Here is an 18182-nt window from a genome sequence, read left to right on the forward strand (position 1 = left end):
GCCTGCAGGGGATGGCGAGGCGCGCAAGAGATCTATCTATTAATGAACCTGTTTCGGCTCAAATTAGCTCCACCGGTACGGTACCCTTTAAACTCCCACCGAGTACCCTCACAGTCGTCACACATACTTATACTCCAGTTTGGCGATCCATCCATCATCTTCTTATACCCTTCTTGTGCCACGATGACTACTTTTGTGAACGCTCACCGCCATGTATTTCTACCGCGAGATGAAGATGAAGTGGACTGTAGTGAAGGGGGAGGGGACGACCGATTTCTTGGATTGCGTATAGGCTCTATTTTCATTATACTTGCCTGCGCGACCTGTGGTGCCCTATTCCCGGTAATCGCAAAGAGATCGTCTTGCCTGCACTTACCAAGATCAGCTTATGCGTACGCACTTTTATTCCCTCTATTATCCCGCTGTACTGAAACGGATTATCTTGTTCTAGGTTCGCCAAATACTTTGGATCGGGTGTCATTGTGAGTGATTTTTTAAACAAATAAGAAGTGGATTTAACTTGTATGATGGAAGATCGCCACCGCATTCATACACTTACTTGATCCTGCAATAGAAGAACTTGGTTCTCCTTGTCTTTCCACAAAATGGGGCGAATATGTATGTCTCTATGCCGCATCAACGCACGATCACATACTCAGTTTACTATCTCAAAGCCGTACGCACTTGCTTTGTGCATGCTCAGCATGTTCTGTGTCTTTCTCGTGGAGCTCCTTGCCCTTCGGTGGGGCACAGCGAGGCTACGCAAATTAGGACTAGTACAAGGTATGTCAATCGTATGGTCTTATCGCCTGAGCATCGAGTGGTACTCGGATTACGGTAGTTCCCACTCTAACTAAAATTTCTCCCTATATTTAGCAGACCCCTATGGACATGGTGATGGAGGAAAACAGAAGGATCAAGGGGACAAGGAAGAAGCAAGGAGCGAATCCGATCTCGGGATCGATATTGCAGGCAACTCCATAACAGAAAAAGTTTTAGCCCAGATTGTCGGAGTCGCCATTCTCGAGTTCGGTGTGGTGCTGCACAGGTTCGCCAGATTATATCCCAACGAACGTGCCCTCATTTTTCTGATAGTATATTGATTGGGCTCACACTTGCCGTGGATCAAAATTTCAAAATTTTGTTCATCGTTTTGATCTTCCATCGTGGGTTATCATAACAGGCTATTCCCAACTAAACATGTTTAACATCTACATAGAGTCATTCGAGGGTCTTGGACTCGGCTCTCGACTTGCACTGATGAAACTTGAACCCAAGTATCATTGGGTCCCATATGTCGGTGCATTGGTCTACGGCATCACGACGCCTGTGGGAATAGCAGCCGGCCTTGGTGTTCGGACCACTTATAACCCGGGAACTGCGAGTGCCAGTATCGTCAGCGGCGTCCTTGATGCCCTCAGCGCAGGGATTCTTCTATATACAGGACTTGTGGAGGTTCGTACTCCAACTGCCATAGACGCTTGTCGGGATGCTGACAGATTCTATGGTACAGCTACTTGCACATGAATTTTTATTTAACAAAGAAATGATGGAAAGCTCCGGTGGCAGGCTTGCCTTCGCTGTCCTTGCAATGTTCCTCGGATGTGGTATAATGGCCCTTTTAGGCCGTTGGGCATAAGGATTCATGCCTATTGCGAATAGATCTCTGGTGGATCAAGCCGTTGTCGACTTCAAATGTTTATAAGATCAAGGACACTTTGTCATTTGTTGCAATTGTATTCATAATTTACGACTTACATTTAGAAAGACATAATCCAAACTCGTTTCTACCAATGTCCTATGTGGCTTGTTTCAGGGGTCCTAGTACCGTATGGCCGCTTTCCTATAAATATATCAGGGAGTCATCTACCATATACCGAGTCGAAAGCCGTTTGGGCTTAGCAGTAGGAGAATGGGCACTTTTTGGCTGGACTCAAATCGTGCTCGAATCATGTTTTTTTCTGAGACTTGTCTAGTAGGCTCACCTAGCTGCACACCTTGATCGATCATTGTATAATGGCTTCTTCAAGCTTGACCTGAGGCAGCCGGGATTAATATTTGATTTACGCGCAGTGCAACTCTGTTGGAAAACTCAAATCGTTTATCGGATCATGCTGGACTATAAGGATTTGGTTTTCTTTGCCTAATCTAGTTCATGTAGATTGGAAAAGGCACTAACAGGAATTATATATGGTAAATCACTGGGCCCATGGACCAAAAGAACCCGGTGAATCCGGCCCGGGATGAATCCAGTGGCAAACGCAATCTGATCCGGCTGACCTCAGTTTTCCGGCAATTTCTTTTGTTCAACGCACTCCAAGCTCCAACTTATTGACAGTTGCCCTCTGAATCTCACTATGTATTTGTTGCAAGAGAAAATAAATTTATGTAAAGGCTGCGCGTGATCTGTCGAGCGCATCAGCGGATCATTGAATCTCCCTCACAGGTAACCGGAGGTGACCGGTGACCGGCAACGGACGCGATTTCTTAGCCCGTCTTCAGGCCTTCTTCAGGCTCCAGCCGTAAACGACGGTGCTCTGACACTCGCTCTCGTATAGATCCAGTTATACCAAATATTGTAGTTCTTCCCCGCGCCTTTCCCAATCAGCCGAATCATCAAGTGATTGTGCTTGAAGTGGGGTTGTATGCGCTATCCCACTCTCATACCTTCACCATCGATCCAGTGAGAAGGCCGTACCACGCAAAATTCAACCTGCTTCACGTGAACCTTGTCGTATCCATGACTTTCAGACTACGGGACTCGAACTCTGCCTGGATTTTTGTGAACGCGGTTTTCGTCGAAATTTAGGGCCCTTGAATTTCTGCGGGAAGTCATCTGGGATGCTCATCCGTTTTTGCCTTGATTGGCCTCACAAGACTGTTTATTAGAACAAAGCTTGTTTCAATCTAATAGCTTGAATGATTCGAATGGTAGGCCACTGGCAAGCACCCTAGCCTCGGAAGACATATTAAGCACGATCGTTTGCAATGGATCAGTTGATGCTGCAAATGATCGACGGTGCTTGCATTTTTTCGGGGTCACCTGTGTGATGAGTACATCAGAATGTACCTGGTCATTTACCTCGTTCGTCAGTAGAGAACGCCTGGAGAGCGCCAACCTGTTCGGATGCCTGCCTCCGTCATTAGAAGGTCATGGAATTAAAGATATATGTTATTCCATTGATCCGATTACCATTGTACTGGCTTACTGTCAAGACATTCAAATGCACACAATGCACGCTGTGAAGCGACTTGGTAGTGAGTAGCAGTAAGAAGGATCACGGGTAAATTCATAGTAGATACAAGTACAAAAAAACAACATCGATCTGAACGAGGTACGCAATGAAGAAATCCACTTCTAGTCAAGACAATCGAAGAGGTGCAACAAATCCGATCAAGTAAGGAGAGCTCCACGCGGTTTCTTGAGAGAATCAGCTATTCCCAGGAATGTTTCTGCTAACCTGACCTATGGGAAAAAATCAGCTACTCTTTCCCGAACAATTGTAGAAATTTAACGCACAGAATCAAGTGCCTCGGCGTAAGATGATTCAATGTGGGCATTTGCAGGAAGAGACGCATCACGTGGAGCACTACTTTCAACTTCTCTTGCTATTTGAGCCATCCGGCGCAGAGACTGATTGCTCGGACCAAACGAGACGGCATGGAACGACAAAGGTCTCCTGCAGCATAGAAATTCAATGAGTGAATGCACGATATACCGGGAAACATTATTCACCCTAATGATACGGCGGCACGACAGAGAGTCCGTACCCTCGAATCGGCAATACCACATTCTCCATCGGAAAGAAAAATGATGACGGGCGAGCTTATAAATTTTATCTCAATATCAAGGACAAAACACAACTCTCCCGTAGCACATACCGCTCAGTATTCCAGTGCCTTCGCATGACAGCTTCAGTTTCGATGATAGCGCTTTCGTAATTTGTGCCACCATCTGCTTCATATTGCAATAAGCACTGCACTAGGTTTTCAGGCGTGCGCTGGAAATCATTCTCAAATGATTTCGTGACAGAGTGGTTGAATAGAAGGACACTGTAGGAATCTCGACGAGGAGATGAAGCCTGACCTTGCCCCCTCCCACCGGGGTTTATCAACGCAGTCTGCCTTGATTTCCAAAAACCGTGAAGAGACAAATATACGGCACCAAGCCTGTCGTTATGGCGGCGTAAGATAGTCGGAGTGACCGGCGTTGCAGGAAGGGGCGTGGGTGTATTCTGACACATGGATCCTGACCTAGGCCACAGTCACTGTAAGTTGACGGGTTTAGCTACAAGGCACAACTACTTTACCTATCAATCACAAAAATCCTGATGGACGGTTCTTTAGAAAATTATCTTTATCAAGAACAGGAGCATACTAACACATGGAATGCTTGTTGCATCACCACCGGGTTTTTGCATGAGAATAGATGGCCATCATTAGACACATAGCTGGAAGTATTGGAACATCTCAGGTATATTGAATAAAGATTAATGTTTGTGGCTTACCCCAAACCGGTTAATTGATCTATGGTGTGAGGTTGATGAAAAATGGGAAGTGTGCAATATGAAGGTTGTGCGGGTTGGGTGGCAGTGGCCGCATGTTCCGGGCCTGGGAAGCAACGTCGTATCTGATGTATGAATCACGGGGTGGAGTCCTCACCGGAGCACATAGCATCACTTGTAAGACAAAGATATAAGCCAATCTTGAATATTTGAATTCTCTGGAATCGCAGGAACCCACCATTTTGCAAAAGTAGTTTGATCATCCCGTGAATACGGATCTGAAGATACGTCAGCCAGCATTCGTTAGTAAAGTTCTTTGAAGGAATGTAACCTTTAAAACCTGAATACGAGCCTAAGCTTACGCAAATTCAAACTAGATAATTAGAAATACATACCGGAACGTCTCCAATATAACTTGTGGGAGATCCAGTCCTTAGGTCGATCAGCATTGGGCGCAAGTCTGGTCATGATGTGCTCATGGTCAGGCCCATTACAACTCTGATCACCTTGACTTCGACAATAATCGATGTGTGAGTGTCGGCCCATACTCTGACAGACTAGGTTACACATCATGGGTGCACCCTCATCATTGGTACCAAAACGACGACCATTCAATTCCATGACGGTCCCATCAGGGCCGTCAATTGACCATCTCGTTCTAGACATAGAGCCGTGGCTTGTTTCATGCTCTTGTTGTGAGTGGCCTAAGTATAGGAAAATACATTAAAATATCACTCTCAGAGATATAAGCAGCACTTACCTCTGGGTAGGGTACAATAATAACCACAGTTTCCACATCTTTTTGAAGCGCTCAGCAGGCGCAATTTTATTATGTGACATACATACCTTATTTCACAAAAATGGAACGGGGAGGAGTCGAGGCTATGAATATGTTGACCTTCATGTTCGCGTTGCCCAACCAGTATGGGCTTAACACATGGCAGACGTTTGGCCGCTATACGGACTACAGTAAAATTTTACACAATATTCGAGTGGCTAACCTTGGGTGTACTGGATGATATATTACTTGAATTGTCTGTATGAAATGGAAAGCCTATCCCTTACCTTGGTATACTGGAATGTCTCGTGGCGACCGGTAAATGTTGCTTCTATAGATACGGGCTGAGTATCAATCTCGCATATGCCAGCAACACAAAGGGCATGGCAACGGTGCACTTCGCTATTTTGATTATGTCAAAAGTCGTAGACACTAGGTAGTAGATATAGACGGTATGACTAACCCACAGAGATGGACGGCCGAGGTGTCCAATCCGTGAAGATGGTCGGAGTTGCTGCACAGTCGCTTGCAAAGCTCACACGTTACTGGGCACATCCGATTATCACACACATGTTGATCATGAGTCTCGTCGCTGGTGAACCGAAAAGAGAGACGATGAGCATAACAGGCATAAGCAAGTCTTTGGACGAACCATGGATAGGCGCACGTTCCAGTGCAAACGAATTGAGTCTTATCCTGCAGATCGATAATGAGCGTACAGGGCTGCAGGAATTTAGTCTTAGTGTAGCAGATAATGAAACGGCCTCACTTTTCCACAGGCATGCCTGCGAGCCGAGCAAACGTGATCATCACCATGCCCAACCATCTATTCGTTCATCAGCATTTCTTTAACCCTACATTCAAGAAACCCGCCAACCTGAGTGCAATCTCCTTGACAGCCTTTCTTGTCTCTGTGAATACACGGTTCACCGCACAGGTGTCTATCGACGACACAGCTATCGAAAACCAATTAAAACCGGTAGCTTGCAAAGCGAGTATCACATACATGTGTGGTCCGTTGTGACCGGCGCTGAAGATGACGGTGTCAATTGGAATTCCTCTAGCGACAGAAAGAAGCATACGAAGATTGGCATACTTCAACCTCCTCAGGATGTTCATCAGCATAATCACAAGGGTGCTTGCACTTGTGATCGGTGCTGCAATTATGAAGCTGGGAAGACGGGTCGTGCCTACGAGACAGGGTGCAGGTAAGGTTGCACTCGGTACAAGTCATTTTACAAAGGTCAACATTGGCTTGGAGGTCCACTGCTGAGCTCATCAGCTCCCGTTGGAGCGTTTCGACGTTCGCATTGCTGGTTTTGAAGCGTTGCAGATTGATTCTGACCCATTCCTCGACGTGAGCAATCCTCTGTCTGACAACATTATTGAGATAAGCAGTCAATTCGTCCATCCAAGTTGTCTCGTCCATCTCATTTCGCAAATCATACTTATCCCAGGTTCTTTTTAGTTCGGTCAATACCTCCTCCCTGTCAATTTGACCGGCAGCTTGAGAGGTTAGGAAAAGTCTAACAGGTAAATCTGGACAATCAACGACAGTGTCGTTGTCGAGACTCTGGTTACAACTGATTAGGTCATCAGTTGATTCTACGTGACCCAGCTACTTACTTTCAATGGCTCATTTGTAGAACCGACTTCAGATAAGCCGTATTGAAGAGCTATTGGAAGGATAGCCAGCAGGGCCTGTGCACGATGGGCAGCCAATGACTCTAAAACATACATCACCTACTTGCTCTGACAGTAGATTATAAAGCTCACGAGACATGGCGCCCCAGTCGTTTGCCTATGAGCCTGGTAAGTTGCAGCATGCAAAAAGAGCTTATCGGTTCTCACCTTTAACTTTGCCATGAGAACCTTTAAGTTGTATAGAAATTCTCCTGCAGTATTGTGGGTTATTTTTTGGGAATCCAGGCGACGTTTTAGAGTCGAAAATAGCGCGTAGAATTTATTCGATTCAATAACTGGCCAGGGAATAATGTTCAATCGCCCAGCATGGAGTTTCGAGATAAAATTTGCCGCTTGTTCCTCCTGAACAATTTTCTTCGGGTAGATGAATTTGAGAACCGTGAAGCAATAAATGACAACGTCCTGTACCTGGAATTTGAGCGAGAACCTATAAGGCGGAATTTTTTATAAAATATGATATAATTTTATGACAGTTTCAACTTACTCGCGTACTATCTCTCTCTTGTCTGACTCCACGACGTCCTACGAAACGCACCGATGAGATGTGTAAGAAGTGTGAACTTGAATTTACCTTGATGATGATGACTAAGGTCGACTGGAATAAAGAAGGATTGGCTGAAGGATCTAATATAACAGAAGACGCTTGGAAAGATTGGAACAGATCAGCAATATCACGGGAGAGGGCAAAATTGTTCCGGAAAAGGACCTTGAAAGATCATGTGTGAGTTTCTGGAAGTGATCCTTAAACAGCGAGATATACAAGGTTGGAGATGGCTGTATTGAACAAGACAAGGAGCGCGTCCTCTTGTGGCGAACGCTCGATGCTATGGACACCTAGACAAAAAGGACGGCTATGATGGTGGTGACACAGAAGATTCCAACAAAATTACTGACCTTCAAAATCAAGAGCGACTAATAAAGCATCATCCGTAGGTGTAATCGACATCCATACGCCTTCTAGAGGTGGGGTCAACTTCTGATATTAAACGAGGGGTGAAGTACGTGCCTGTTGTCCGCATAGCGCTACCAGCAAATGAAGTGTCCATCAAATGGTTAAGGGCAAAACTCTTCCCTACAGATTGTTCACCTAAGGGAAGCTAGTCAACCACATGTGAGAGACCAAAGCTCCTATTTGTACCCACCCATTGATGATACGACTTTGACGGGCTGCATGGCCACGAACATTGATTAAGACAGCCTTCCAGGGTCATCATACAGAGATCTTACCTTATCTGCCATATAAGATCTCAGAATTGACTCATACCAACCAAATGAGAGGCTATCAATTATTCGGCCGACATCAGCCCCAAGGAGTGATTTCTCGAACTCCACTGATGATACGCCATCCTTCAATGGTACAAACCGATTATCGCGAGCGACCGCAATGTGAATTGGAAGTAGACATAAAAGATTTGCAAACCATTGACCTGCAGTGAAACGGGAGACACAGTTGAGCAGTGTATCTCCGAGATTCTGCGTTGTATTGGGGTAAGATTTTGCGTCAATGGAAATTGCACGTAGCTGGCCATCCGTAGGCTTCTTTGTCTGATCCTCGAAAGTTCTAACCATGTCCGCAAAGTATGACGCATACTTGCCATGATCTTGATCCGAGACGAAAACAATCCGTTTAGGTTCCCTGGTGGCCGACGAGACCATCGTCTGACGGGTGACTGCGGTCACGACCGGAAACCTAGTCCAGACGTCCCCGAAACAATCAATCAAACAATTGTTGACATGATTACCACTCCTTTCCACGTCGACGGAAGCTTTGGTCCCTTTTTCCTTGAACATAAACTCAGAAGACTTCTTGGTGATATTCAAAGCCAGAGACTGACAGGTGCCGCCTTCCTCGTCCATCATCAACAAGTGCACACTTGGACGATTGACGAAGGAAGTAACGGCGAGACTGCCATGCGCTCCGGGTAATGTGAATTTGATCCCTTCAGATGCTCCAAAAGTATCCCAGTGGTAGGCGCTAAGGATTCTCTTGCCATCAACCTCAAACGCAAGCAGGGCGCACGCGCCATCAGGAGAGGACATGACAGAGGCTGGCATTGTAGGTAATGATATGGATGCAGGCCTGTTTTTTGTAAAATCAACTTCGATTGCACCAACTCAACATTGATTGAGATACCCACCGAAACCTCTGGCTAACAAAGGAATAGATACGAGCCTGTAACCTTGAATCTACTAGGAGGACTTCTTCGGAACCAGTGACAAAGCATACGTGAGAAATGGTCTCATCGTTGTTATACCAATCTCTGAGCTCGAAGGGGCTCGCCCAACTTTGTAGCGAGGTGAACTGTTCATCAAAAAGAAACACGTGGAGGACAATCTTATTAAAAGTAGAGTCAGACTGGAAGGGTTAAGAGGAGAAGCTGACCACCTTTTGAGGTGCACACAGAACTAGGAGGCGTCGTGTTTCGTCGAATGATACCAAAGGGTCTTGACCGAGCTTGTCGTGTTTGAATAGAACCTTCCTCGGTCGAGAGTTCTGAAGTGCATCCCCGATGCTGGATATACTATCGAAGTAGACCTTGAATCGTTCGGATTTATCATCAACAACGAGTAGGACTCGATCGTTCTCAAGCATCTGCGCATAACTAGAAGAACAGCTCAGTCAACAATTTCTGTTTCTCATCTTGACTTACAGTATTTGATGATCGGGTGGAAGCGCAAAAGAAATGGATCCGGACTGATTGACTGAAGGAGTGGGTATGAACAATGGATCGAGTTGGAGATTGTGGCGCTCTTCAGTCGGAATTTGGAATCTATTGATTCTGTACTCCAACAAAGAGGGGATTCGTAATTGTCGTTGGGCCACAATGTCGAAAGCGGGACCTGATATTCACAACATGATAGACAGATAGAGCGCGAAAAATCCCGAAACCTACCACGGTACGGTTGTGCAATGACCTGGAAATGCTTCAAAACGACGGTGGGAGAGCTTGAAATGCGAGCACGGGTCAATTGGGAATCTATCAAATTCGCGTTAACGCACTGGTCATCCTCAGCTATCTGTACACTATTGATTTCTTGAATAAAACGTTCAGCGGAGCTTTTACGACTGTCACGCTGGTAGGCATTTATTTGTTCTCGAACTTGAACCATCACAGCATCTCGACGCTTTTTCATAAGCCATGGCTGAAGTTCTCCAAAAAGCCTTTTTAAGGTCGAGGACAAAGAGTCGTAAATCGAATCGACAGCTTGACGAATAGCAGGCTCTACAAGGGGCTCGTCCTTCAGATACGTGTCGATGTTGCTCAAGAATTCCTGATCGGTGAGGCTGTCACAGAATTGCGTAACGTCACGTTTGAGGTCTTCGTCGTTGATATCTTGAGGACGTGCAGACGAAATCCACCAACGCTGCCAGAATCCCTCGTTCTTTGATGCCCATGGTTTTCTAGTCGACCCCTCATCAATGATTTTTTTTACAATTTCGTCATCATAATTTGAGTGGTATTTTTGAGCAAGGACACGAACACAGGCCACTCGACGCTTCCGATCTTGAAACACAGAGGGAAGCTTTTTGTCTAGTTCGGACAACCGACGGTTGTATACTAGATCCTGAGCTTGGCAGGCCGAAAGTGTGTGAGAAAATCGCTCTAAAGCTCGTTGTTAATATATCTAGATGCATGGTAGGGCAGATTTGCACCTTTAAATTGAGATAGCTCAGACCGGGTGACTGGCACTGTGCCCTCGGAGAGGCGTTCAGGATCTAAGGTTCTAGAAGAGCGTCAGAGGGACCGTTATGACCTTGTATGAGATAAAAAAAGCTTACGGGTACTTGTCAATTACCCTTCCCACTAGATAAGCCATTAATTCCTTTCCCATTGCTGTGTCTTCGTTCACGGAATTTGTATTCATCTCTGCCTTTATTTCCCCCTTCTTTGTCTCTACATCCTTCATCATCTCTCTTTTGCGACCCCGCCAGTCAAAGCAAGCTTGACGACACGCGTTCATGTTCATCAAGCCATTGTCAATCAGAGTCTCAATCGCGTCGTCCTCCAATTCACATTCTATCAGTAGGTTGGAGGCGTGTCTATAAAGTTCAATGAGACAAAGATACGGCAGAGACGAAACACCTTACAAAAGTTCTTTAAGGCGGAACGTATTGTACAGACCCCTTGCCAGATCTTCCTGGACATGAGGAGGGAGAACTTTAATGGAGATAAACCCCTGTGAAGTCTCTCCTCTCATAAGAAATGGTGGCCGAGCTGGTTCGTCACTCTCAGGTTCCCCCCAAAATTTCATTAAAGGAGATTCAAACTTCACACTGAGGTCAGAATCGATACAGAGACATAATGATAAATACGGACCTGAAAGCCCGGACGGGAAACGACACCTTCCTCTTGTTCGTTAGTCTGTGTAATCTCAAAAGTGAACAAGCGGTCCTCGTTTCCTTCGTCTTCACCTTCGCACAGAGGCGTGTCTACATCATCTTCCTTTTCATCGTGATCCCAAACAAAGGCCTGGCTCTGATCAGGCGACATTAAGCAAATGATTTGGTCCGAGATCTTCGTAAGGTACCTAAGCCAGTGCATCAAGGCACTGGAAAACGTATGAACCTGAACAAACACCCACCGCATAAATGTTTCTCGGTTACGACGAGGTCCTGAAGGTGCACTATCCCTCCATGTTGCATCTTGGGGCCAATAGATCGCGTAAAGAGCATCCGCAGAACCGGGGGGCCGGGCAATGTAGATGCCTGATCGTAAATTCGGCCCAGAATAACCATCTCGTGAACGTAGAAGAAGTTGAGCCCTTCACAAATGAGTATGAGAATGAAATTTAGACTGCCATATGGGTCGGAACTCACGCTTTCTCATCGATAACACCGAGAGATGACAAAAACTTGATGATTTCGCCTCTATCACCGTATACTCCAACAGGACAAAGAGAGAGGCTATCCAAAGCTTTAAAATCGACTTTCGTCAGCGTGACGCAGGCACCAGGGTGGAGTCCATTGATCAGGTCTTTCAATCCTTCCCCAGCGATGATGATTTTGTCGACTTTTACGAACACGTAAGGGACAAAGACTCTCGGTAATTACAATGTCAACTTACCAAGACCCCCACTACCCTGTTCGCTGATTAAGTCAAGAACGCGATACAGATGTGGTATGCGTTTGACAATGTCCTTTTTTGAATCATTGTCGCGTTCAATCGCCCCGGGGACTTGCCCACGGGTGAAGGCACCCCGTGAAGCGTTTCGTCGTTCATCTGGCTCCATCTCGGCATGACTGTAATGTATGCATTGATAGGAGTCCTGTGAAAGAACTGAAAACGTACGGTCTCGTGGGTTCAAACAAGGATTTCGCGTGACTTTGTGCATCCTTCGACAAAATATTAGAACTCGAGGGTAATTCCTAGCGATGTACCACGTACAGATGGACTTGCGTCGTTTCCGGTGCGTACTTGGATGACTGAAGATCTTTGTTAAATTGATTGGCTTCGCCGTAAAACCGACGTACTTGGTGTACTTGACGGGTCACCGTCATTGAAAAGATTTTTGGGAGCAAAAGGGTTCATTCTGCTTAGAGAGGGGAAGAAGGCTGCGGATTTCGATGATCTTTTGAATGACAAAGATTTGGCGCTTCAGTTCCTGATGAAGATTATCGAGAGCCTCCTGGAAACTACTGGAAGTTTTGATCGATGTCATGGCACACCTCGTGTAGAGATTCATTCCATCTATTATCAAGTGGGTTTCATAACCACCTAGCCTATAAACCATGATGCATCATGGGAGACAGAATTAGACCCACAGCGGCCATGGCCAGGAATCACCCCCAAGAATCGGTCTCGCTTCCACGTGTCGCTCGAACTGGTGATGGGTAAACCTGTCTCTACACTGTCAAGCAACTCACACTACGCGACGCTTCGAGCTAGGATGAGATGCTCTTAAGGCACTGGAACGAGTCTCGGATTATTTGCGGGCCGTGCTATTCAATTTCGTATCCTCATCCTTCACGGCCACATGCACGGTGGCATTATATCGGATCAGAAGAGAAACATAGTGCTCTAGCTTTATTCGTTATCGATGAGAACTGTCATCAGGTCTGGTCTAGATGAGAAGAAACAAGGACTTAACTGAATCGAGACATCATGGTTCGACTACTAGGTGCTGCGGCGAGGATGAAAGAGTGAGTTGCATTAAGCTAAATGGATACTCATCAGTGCACAGGGGTATTCAGAAGATGCCACGGCTTGACTCAAACGTAACCGGCAGAACAGTCTAGAACTTGGAACTTTCTGGGTTTTGTAATGATGATGGAAAGTAATGACCTATACGAGTGCCTTGTTTCCGAGGCAAATATCAACTGTGGAGGAGATTCACCGCAGATTTCCTTTTGATAGTGATTTGCGGCGGATTTTAATCGCGTGCGGCGAAAGGTAACAAAAGGTTTTCGGTACAGTAGAACAGTCGTTTCGGGTGCTACTAGGTAAAAATAGAAGAGGACAAGTTGCCACGCGCAGTCCACGTGGCTATCCAGGATCATTTAGTGATGTGGACGTTTTGGTTTTGTTCTGGTTTTGGCTTTCCTTCCAGAATCCAGATGCATACATAGTTCTCCACTGCGAACGTTCTGTGGGTGTGCCTATCTTAATTCATTTGAGCGTCTGTACCCCATATCACTAACTCACGCAGCCTAAAGCTACTACCATCGCCAAAGTTCATACTTCAACAAGGGGTTCGGCAGTCAACGAAAGGACGTTTGAATTCAAAGATTACTGTATGTTTTGTTAAAAAAATTGTCAATCTTTAAATCACATGTCTTGCTAATGATGCGAAATGAGGCACCCCTGACCGTTCGCTTATTGTTTTCCTTCCAGGAACCTCTAATGTTCCAAAAGCACAAACTCATGACCGCCGTCATGAGTTGAATTTTCGAGCTTCCGGAGTTCCGCGTGAACGAGACTTGAAAATGACTCCTTTCGGTGTCAAAACCCTGAACTTCATGATACGAGATCATCCCGCTGCGTAGCAGCTGACTACTTTCTTGTTAACGCGGGATATTTGTTAGGATGACCTACGGAACTACTACAATTTCAGCCATATCATATGCTATTTATTAAGCCGGAATTCATCCACGAATCTTGTTACTGGGGCCGATGCACACAGCTGGCTGTCCTGGAACTATAAAATCGAACAGTTGGTCAGTAATCGTTTACAGGCTCGTCATTTTATAATGTCGCTCATCCGTGTAGCATCCTTCTTACTTCTAGGAGCAAGTCTAGTTGCCGCACAGTGCCCACAGGTGCACATTTTCGGTGCCCGTGAAACTACTGTCCCCCCTGGGTACGGTACATCAGGACCCGTCGTCAACTCCATCATTGGTGCCTTCCCTGGAGCAACCTCTGAAGCTATCAACTACCCTGCCTGTGGCGGTCAAGCACAATGTGGTGGTGTCAGCTACGCTAACTCTGTTGTTCAGGGTGTTGCCGCTGTCGCCAGCCAGGTCAACTCATTCAACCAGCGGTGCCCCAGTACCGTGCTTGTTCTAGTTGGATACTCCCAGGTATGAGTAAACCTGTATTCTTGAAAGACTGATTGCTGATACGAGTGCCTCTAAGGGTGGTCAAATCTTTGATGATGCATACTGTGGCGGAGGCGATACTAACGAAGGCATCTTCGACACATCCATTCCCATTTCCACAGCTGCTCAAGCTAAAATCGCTGCAGCAATCTTCATGGGTGACCCGCGTCACATCCCGGGCTTGTCTTACAACGTTGGGACATGTCAAGCGAGTGGTGTTCGTGCCATGCTCGTCGTCTCTCATTCCCGTGTGCTAATCATGCCCTTAGTTCGCACCTCGTCCCGCTGGCTTCCAATGTCCGTATGCGACTAACATTAAGTCATATTGCGATGCTGCCGACCCATACTGCTGCAACGGAAACGATGCCAACACCCACCAAGGCTACGCTAATGAATACGGCTCTGCAGCGCTTACCTTTGTCAGGGGCAAGGTGAACGCCCTGCTCAACGGTTCGTCTCCCACTATGCCTCCGGGCAATACCACCACCCCGCCACCGAGTAGCACTCCTCCCCCTGGCAACGTCAGTAACACAATAGAATTTTGAAAGACTTCAATTGACTATTAGCTGTCCTTCTAGTGTTCTGCTATGTGGGGACAATGTGGCGGAATGGGATGGACTGGTCCTCAATGCTGCTCATCTGGTACTTGTCAGGCGATCAATCCCTACTATTCCCAGTGTCTCTAGGTCAGACGTGGAAGAGCAAAGCAGTGCGCAAAGTACTTGGGAAAAAAGAAAAATCAGATAACTATCCACCATCGTAGTTTTGAAGCTTGATTTGAGTTATCCGCAGCCAGGAACTTTCTTGACATGTCGTAGCGAGCCAATGTTGTAGATACTTTCATACGCGCAGATCCCTAGCAAATTTCGTGCATGAAAGTATCTTCTATGCGCCCAAGAATAGGCGTCGAATCATCTGTGTGCTGTATGTGCTGTAGCACTGATTGTGTTCCGCAGCAAGGAATCTTCTCCACGTGTCGAGAATCAGATAGCGAGACAACGTTACAGAAGTCTACAAATACGAGACATCAAAGAGTTGGTACATGTTTATCAGAAGCGCATCTGCCCATATAACTATTCATCCACTCTAAGTATCCTTGCGGTTGGAAAAATGGAATACCCCAAAGTTCCATCCTCCTCCAAGTCGCCGACTGAGCAGGAGCGGACAGTTAAAGGGGGTCCATCCATCGAGAAAGTAGACAATTTCGATGTGGACCAAATCATCGACAGGATTTGCGACGACAGACAAGCGATTGTAACTTACAAAGGATCTAGTCAGTACGGTGACAAGCTAGGTAATCGCATTAGTGCATCCACTTGCGGCCTCGCAGCATTAAACTTTGCGCGTATCGCCTTCAAACTCGAGGTGGATGAAGGAATGCAAGGCATGGAACTCTTGGCCGAGCTGATGTCTCACAAGACAAGCCAGGTGGGTAATTTGATCTTACTGGGTATTATATCATTCATCTTGCCTGCAGGAGATTACCTCGATTTGCGACTATTGGAAGAGCGACTCACACCTTGAGATTGAAGAGCTCTTGAAGGTCCCGATATTCAAGCATTCCTTGTCCCTACAAGCGTGCACCTACAGTGACCCTTCTGAAGAGCATTTCTATGACCTCCTCCGGTGAGTTCGCGAATTCATTGATATTCTATAAGGCTAGAACACCATCGCATGTAGGGACCTGGAGGATGTTTCGAATTTTCGTTCAGTGGCGGTCATAATTACGAGGCCTCCAGAAATTCTGGCTTGCCTGAAATTACATATCGCCGACAAAGACGTCTATGTTGTGTTCGACTCACATCCCCGCCCAAGCCATCCAGACGGTTTGGGCTTCATTATCAACCCCAACATCAAAATTGCAGCCTCTTACTTGAGTCAACTCCTCTCATTTGATAAGACACTCCTCAACGACTCTTCGTTGCAATGGCAGGCTCAATTGTTAGGTCAATCATGTGGTCACATTTTATTGCCCCTTGAAGAAGAATCATCCATGACGGAGATGCTCCTTGAGTCGAGTTCGGCGCTTCTCTCCGCCTATGCGGATGTCGCGAAGGAGAAGGCCGGTGCGTTAGTGTTGCGTCAGAAAGTAGCAGAGCTTGAGAGGCAAAAGCGATCCGTAGAAGGGAAACTTCACAGAGTTGAACAAGGTCGGCGTGAAGACTCCGAACGAGCCAAGGAGACACCTCGTTCTCGCGGCCGATATGCTGATCGATCAAATTGGTATTACCCCTTTTCTACTTCATCTTCTTCTCAGGCTATCCGTCGTCCGTCTTCCCGTGGCGAGGGTCAGACAGACGACTGGCAGACTGTTAAAAGAAAAGATAAAGGTAAAGGACCCGCTGATTGGGTCAATTATGGTTTCGCATTGTGGGGTCAGGCCCCCGATCCCAGGGATAAATCTCCGCCCCCTACGCAAAATCGCGACAAGCCGGCGTCTAAACTCTCTAAAAATAGCGAGCACAAAGATGCGGGGATAAACCCAAGCTTTGAAAGCGACCTCGCCTTTGCTTTAGAATGTCAACGAGCGTTCGAAGCTGAGGATCGATTGCTGGCAGAGCAGACAAATATGCTTTCGAGGATTGCGCCGAATGTCTTTCGATGTGCCATCTGCTTGGATAATCACGCCGAAGATTCTATCGCGTGTGTTGACGGATGTAACCATCCCTTTTGCCGAGAATGTCTTCGAGATTACACCAAATCCAAGGTAGCAGAACGACGATTCCCTATCTTGTGTCCGGTCTGCATAACTGAAACAGACAAACGGGATCCAGGAGGTAATTGCGTGGCCCATTATTCAAACTTCTAAAATACTAACAGTCAAGTCTAGTCGTGGGTGATGACACGGTTCAGCAAATTGGTGTCTCGAACGAGGACTATGAAATTTTCGAAGAGTTGCAAATCACCTCTTTTTGCATACCCTTGCACTGCCGTCGGTATGTCCTCGTCATTCGATCATGAGCCTTTTTGATACATGGGTCACCATAGATGCGAGCAGACGATGTTTGTTGATCGCCAGGAGGTACAAGAAGCTAAGATAATATCGTGTCCATGGCCGAGATGTGGGTTTGTCTGGTGTAAAGCCTGTCAGCAAGAAGTCCAGGTTGGAACACCACAACACTCTTGTGATGGGTCATCAGAGCTTCACCATTTGATGCAACAACAAGGATGGAAAAATTGTCCTGGTGATTGTTAAAGCTAATTATTTTGAATGCGTATTCACTCTCTTGTCACGTGCAGGATGCAAAACACCGGTACAGAAATCAGAGGGTTGCAATCATATGACGGTATGTGATTTTTGCTTGCCTACAAGCTGAGTTTAACTTCTATGTCGAATCTACCAAGTGTATCACTCCGTCATGTAACACGTAAGCAAAGTTGCTGCCGATCTTTGTTTTTGGACTTACAGAAGTATACCCAGGCACTTTTGTTACATCGAAGGTGACATGATTATCAAAGGGGGAACTCGTAACGAAATTCACAATGCGATCACAACTCATTATACGGGATGCAAGCTTTTTGACTACAATTAGAAGAGACATGTACTAGTAGAAGGTGCCAGTAAAATGCAGAGCTGTCTTTGGAAGTGCTATTTTTGGAAGCAGAGGATCATTGGCGATGCTGCGGATCTGGATGGAGAACTCACATGTCTTACAGT

The 18182-nt window shown here is 46.2% G+C and overlaps 7 protein-coding genes across 7 annotated transcripts; 4 read left to right on the forward strand and 3 right to left on the reverse strand.

Annotated features, from left to right (window-relative positions):
- Positions 1-176: 176 nt before the first annotated feature.
- On the forward strand, positions 177-1792 carry AGABI2DRAFT_193175 (hypothetical protein). Its single transcript, XM_006461728.1, has 8 exons — positions 177-392; positions 452-482; positions 535-618; positions 675-783; positions 877-1048; positions 1096-1166; positions 1220-1455; positions 1514-1792. Exons 1-8 carry the CDS (start codon positions 184-186, stop codon positions 1637-1639), a joined length of 1038 nt encoding a protein of 345 aa, XP_006461791.1. The 5' UTR covers positions 177-183; the 3' UTR covers positions 1640-1792.
- A 2089-nt stretch (positions 1793-3881) lies between these two features.
- AGABI2DRAFT_44732 (hypothetical protein) lies at positions 3882-4606 on the reverse strand (the record flags this gene model as incomplete). The annotated part of the gene is made up of 4 exons (XM_006461445.1): positions 3882-4254; positions 4311-4328; positions 4383-4451; positions 4509-4606. Coding segments are annotated over 4 exons (558 nt in total), but the record flags the coding sequence as incomplete, so codon positions are not given.
- A 292-nt stretch (positions 4607-4898) lies between these two features.
- On the reverse strand, positions 4899-8913 carry AGABI2DRAFT_205695 (hypothetical protein; the record flags this gene model as incomplete). The annotated part of the gene is made up of 22 exons (XM_006461729.1): positions 8215-8913; positions 8130-8154; positions 7976-8074; positions 7882-7944; positions 7748-7821; positions 7559-7693; positions 7472-7509; positions 7396-7414; positions 7135-7341; positions 7060-7084; positions 6910-7010; positions 6366-6856; positions 6290-6313; positions 6161-6239; positions 6053-6109; positions 5936-6006; positions 5747-5875; positions 5571-5685; positions 5507-5516; positions 5352-5460; positions 5266-5303; positions 4899-5209 (listed from the first exon to the last, which is right to left on the reverse strand). Coding segments are annotated over exons 1-22 (2853 nt in total), but the record flags the coding sequence as incomplete, so codon positions are not given.
- Positions 8914-8958: 45 nt separating this feature from the next.
- AGABI2DRAFT_136705 (hypothetical protein) lies at positions 8959-10546 on the forward strand. The gene is made up of 6 exons (XM_006461730.1): positions 8959-9067; positions 9126-9322; positions 9374-9590; positions 9639-9828; positions 9882-9934; positions 9989-10546. The coding sequence occupies exons 5-6, from the start codon at positions 9910-9912 to the stop codon at positions 10156-10158; spliced, it is 195 nt and encodes a 64-aa protein (XP_006461793.1). The 5' UTR covers positions 8959-9067; positions 9126-9322; positions 9374-9590; positions 9639-9828; positions 9882-9909; the 3' UTR covers positions 10159-10546.
- Positions 10547-11917: 1371 nt separating this feature from the next.
- On the reverse strand, positions 11918-12515 carry AGABI2DRAFT_193177 (hypothetical protein). Its single transcript, XM_006461731.1, has 5 exons — positions 12461-12515; positions 12375-12412; positions 12279-12322; positions 12054-12229; positions 11918-11999 (listed from the first exon to the last, which is right to left on the reverse strand). The coding sequence occupies exons 1-4, from the start codon at positions 12485-12487 to the stop codon at positions 12081-12083; spliced, it is 258 nt and encodes an 85-aa protein (XP_006461794.1). The 5' UTR covers positions 12488-12515; the 3' UTR covers positions 11918-11999; positions 12054-12080.
- A 1210-nt stretch (positions 12516-13725) lies between these two features.
- On the forward strand, positions 13726-15339 carry AGABI2DRAFT_136707 (hypothetical protein). Its single transcript, XM_006461732.1, has 5 exons — positions 13726-14131; positions 14179-14506; positions 14562-14741; positions 14794-15045; positions 15103-15339. Exons 1-5 carry the CDS (start codon positions 14100-14102, stop codon positions 15208-15210), a joined length of 900 nt encoding a protein of 299 aa, XP_006461795.1. The 5' UTR covers positions 13726-14099; the 3' UTR covers positions 15211-15339.
- Positions 15340-17093: 1754 nt separating this feature from the next.
- Positions 17094-18057, forward strand: AGABI2DRAFT_71267 (hypothetical protein; the record flags this gene model as incomplete). Its single annotated transcript, XM_006461733.1, has 6 exons — positions 17094-17301; positions 17355-17460; positions 17513-17709; positions 17765-17811; positions 17870-17892; positions 17946-18057. 6 exons carry the CDS (start codon positions 17094-17096, stop codon positions 18055-18057), a joined length of 693 nt encoding a protein of 230 aa, XP_006461796.1.
- Positions 18058-18182: the final 125 nt, after the last annotated feature.

This window comes from Agaricus bisporus (genome assembly GCF_000300575.1).
Source record: "Agaricus bisporus var. bisporus H97 unplaced genomic scaffold AGABI2scaffold_6, whole genome shotgun sequence".
In the NCBI taxonomy this organism is placed as follows: Eukaryota; Fungi; Basidiomycota; class Agaricomycetes; order Agaricales; family Agaricaceae; genus Agaricus; species Agaricus bisporus.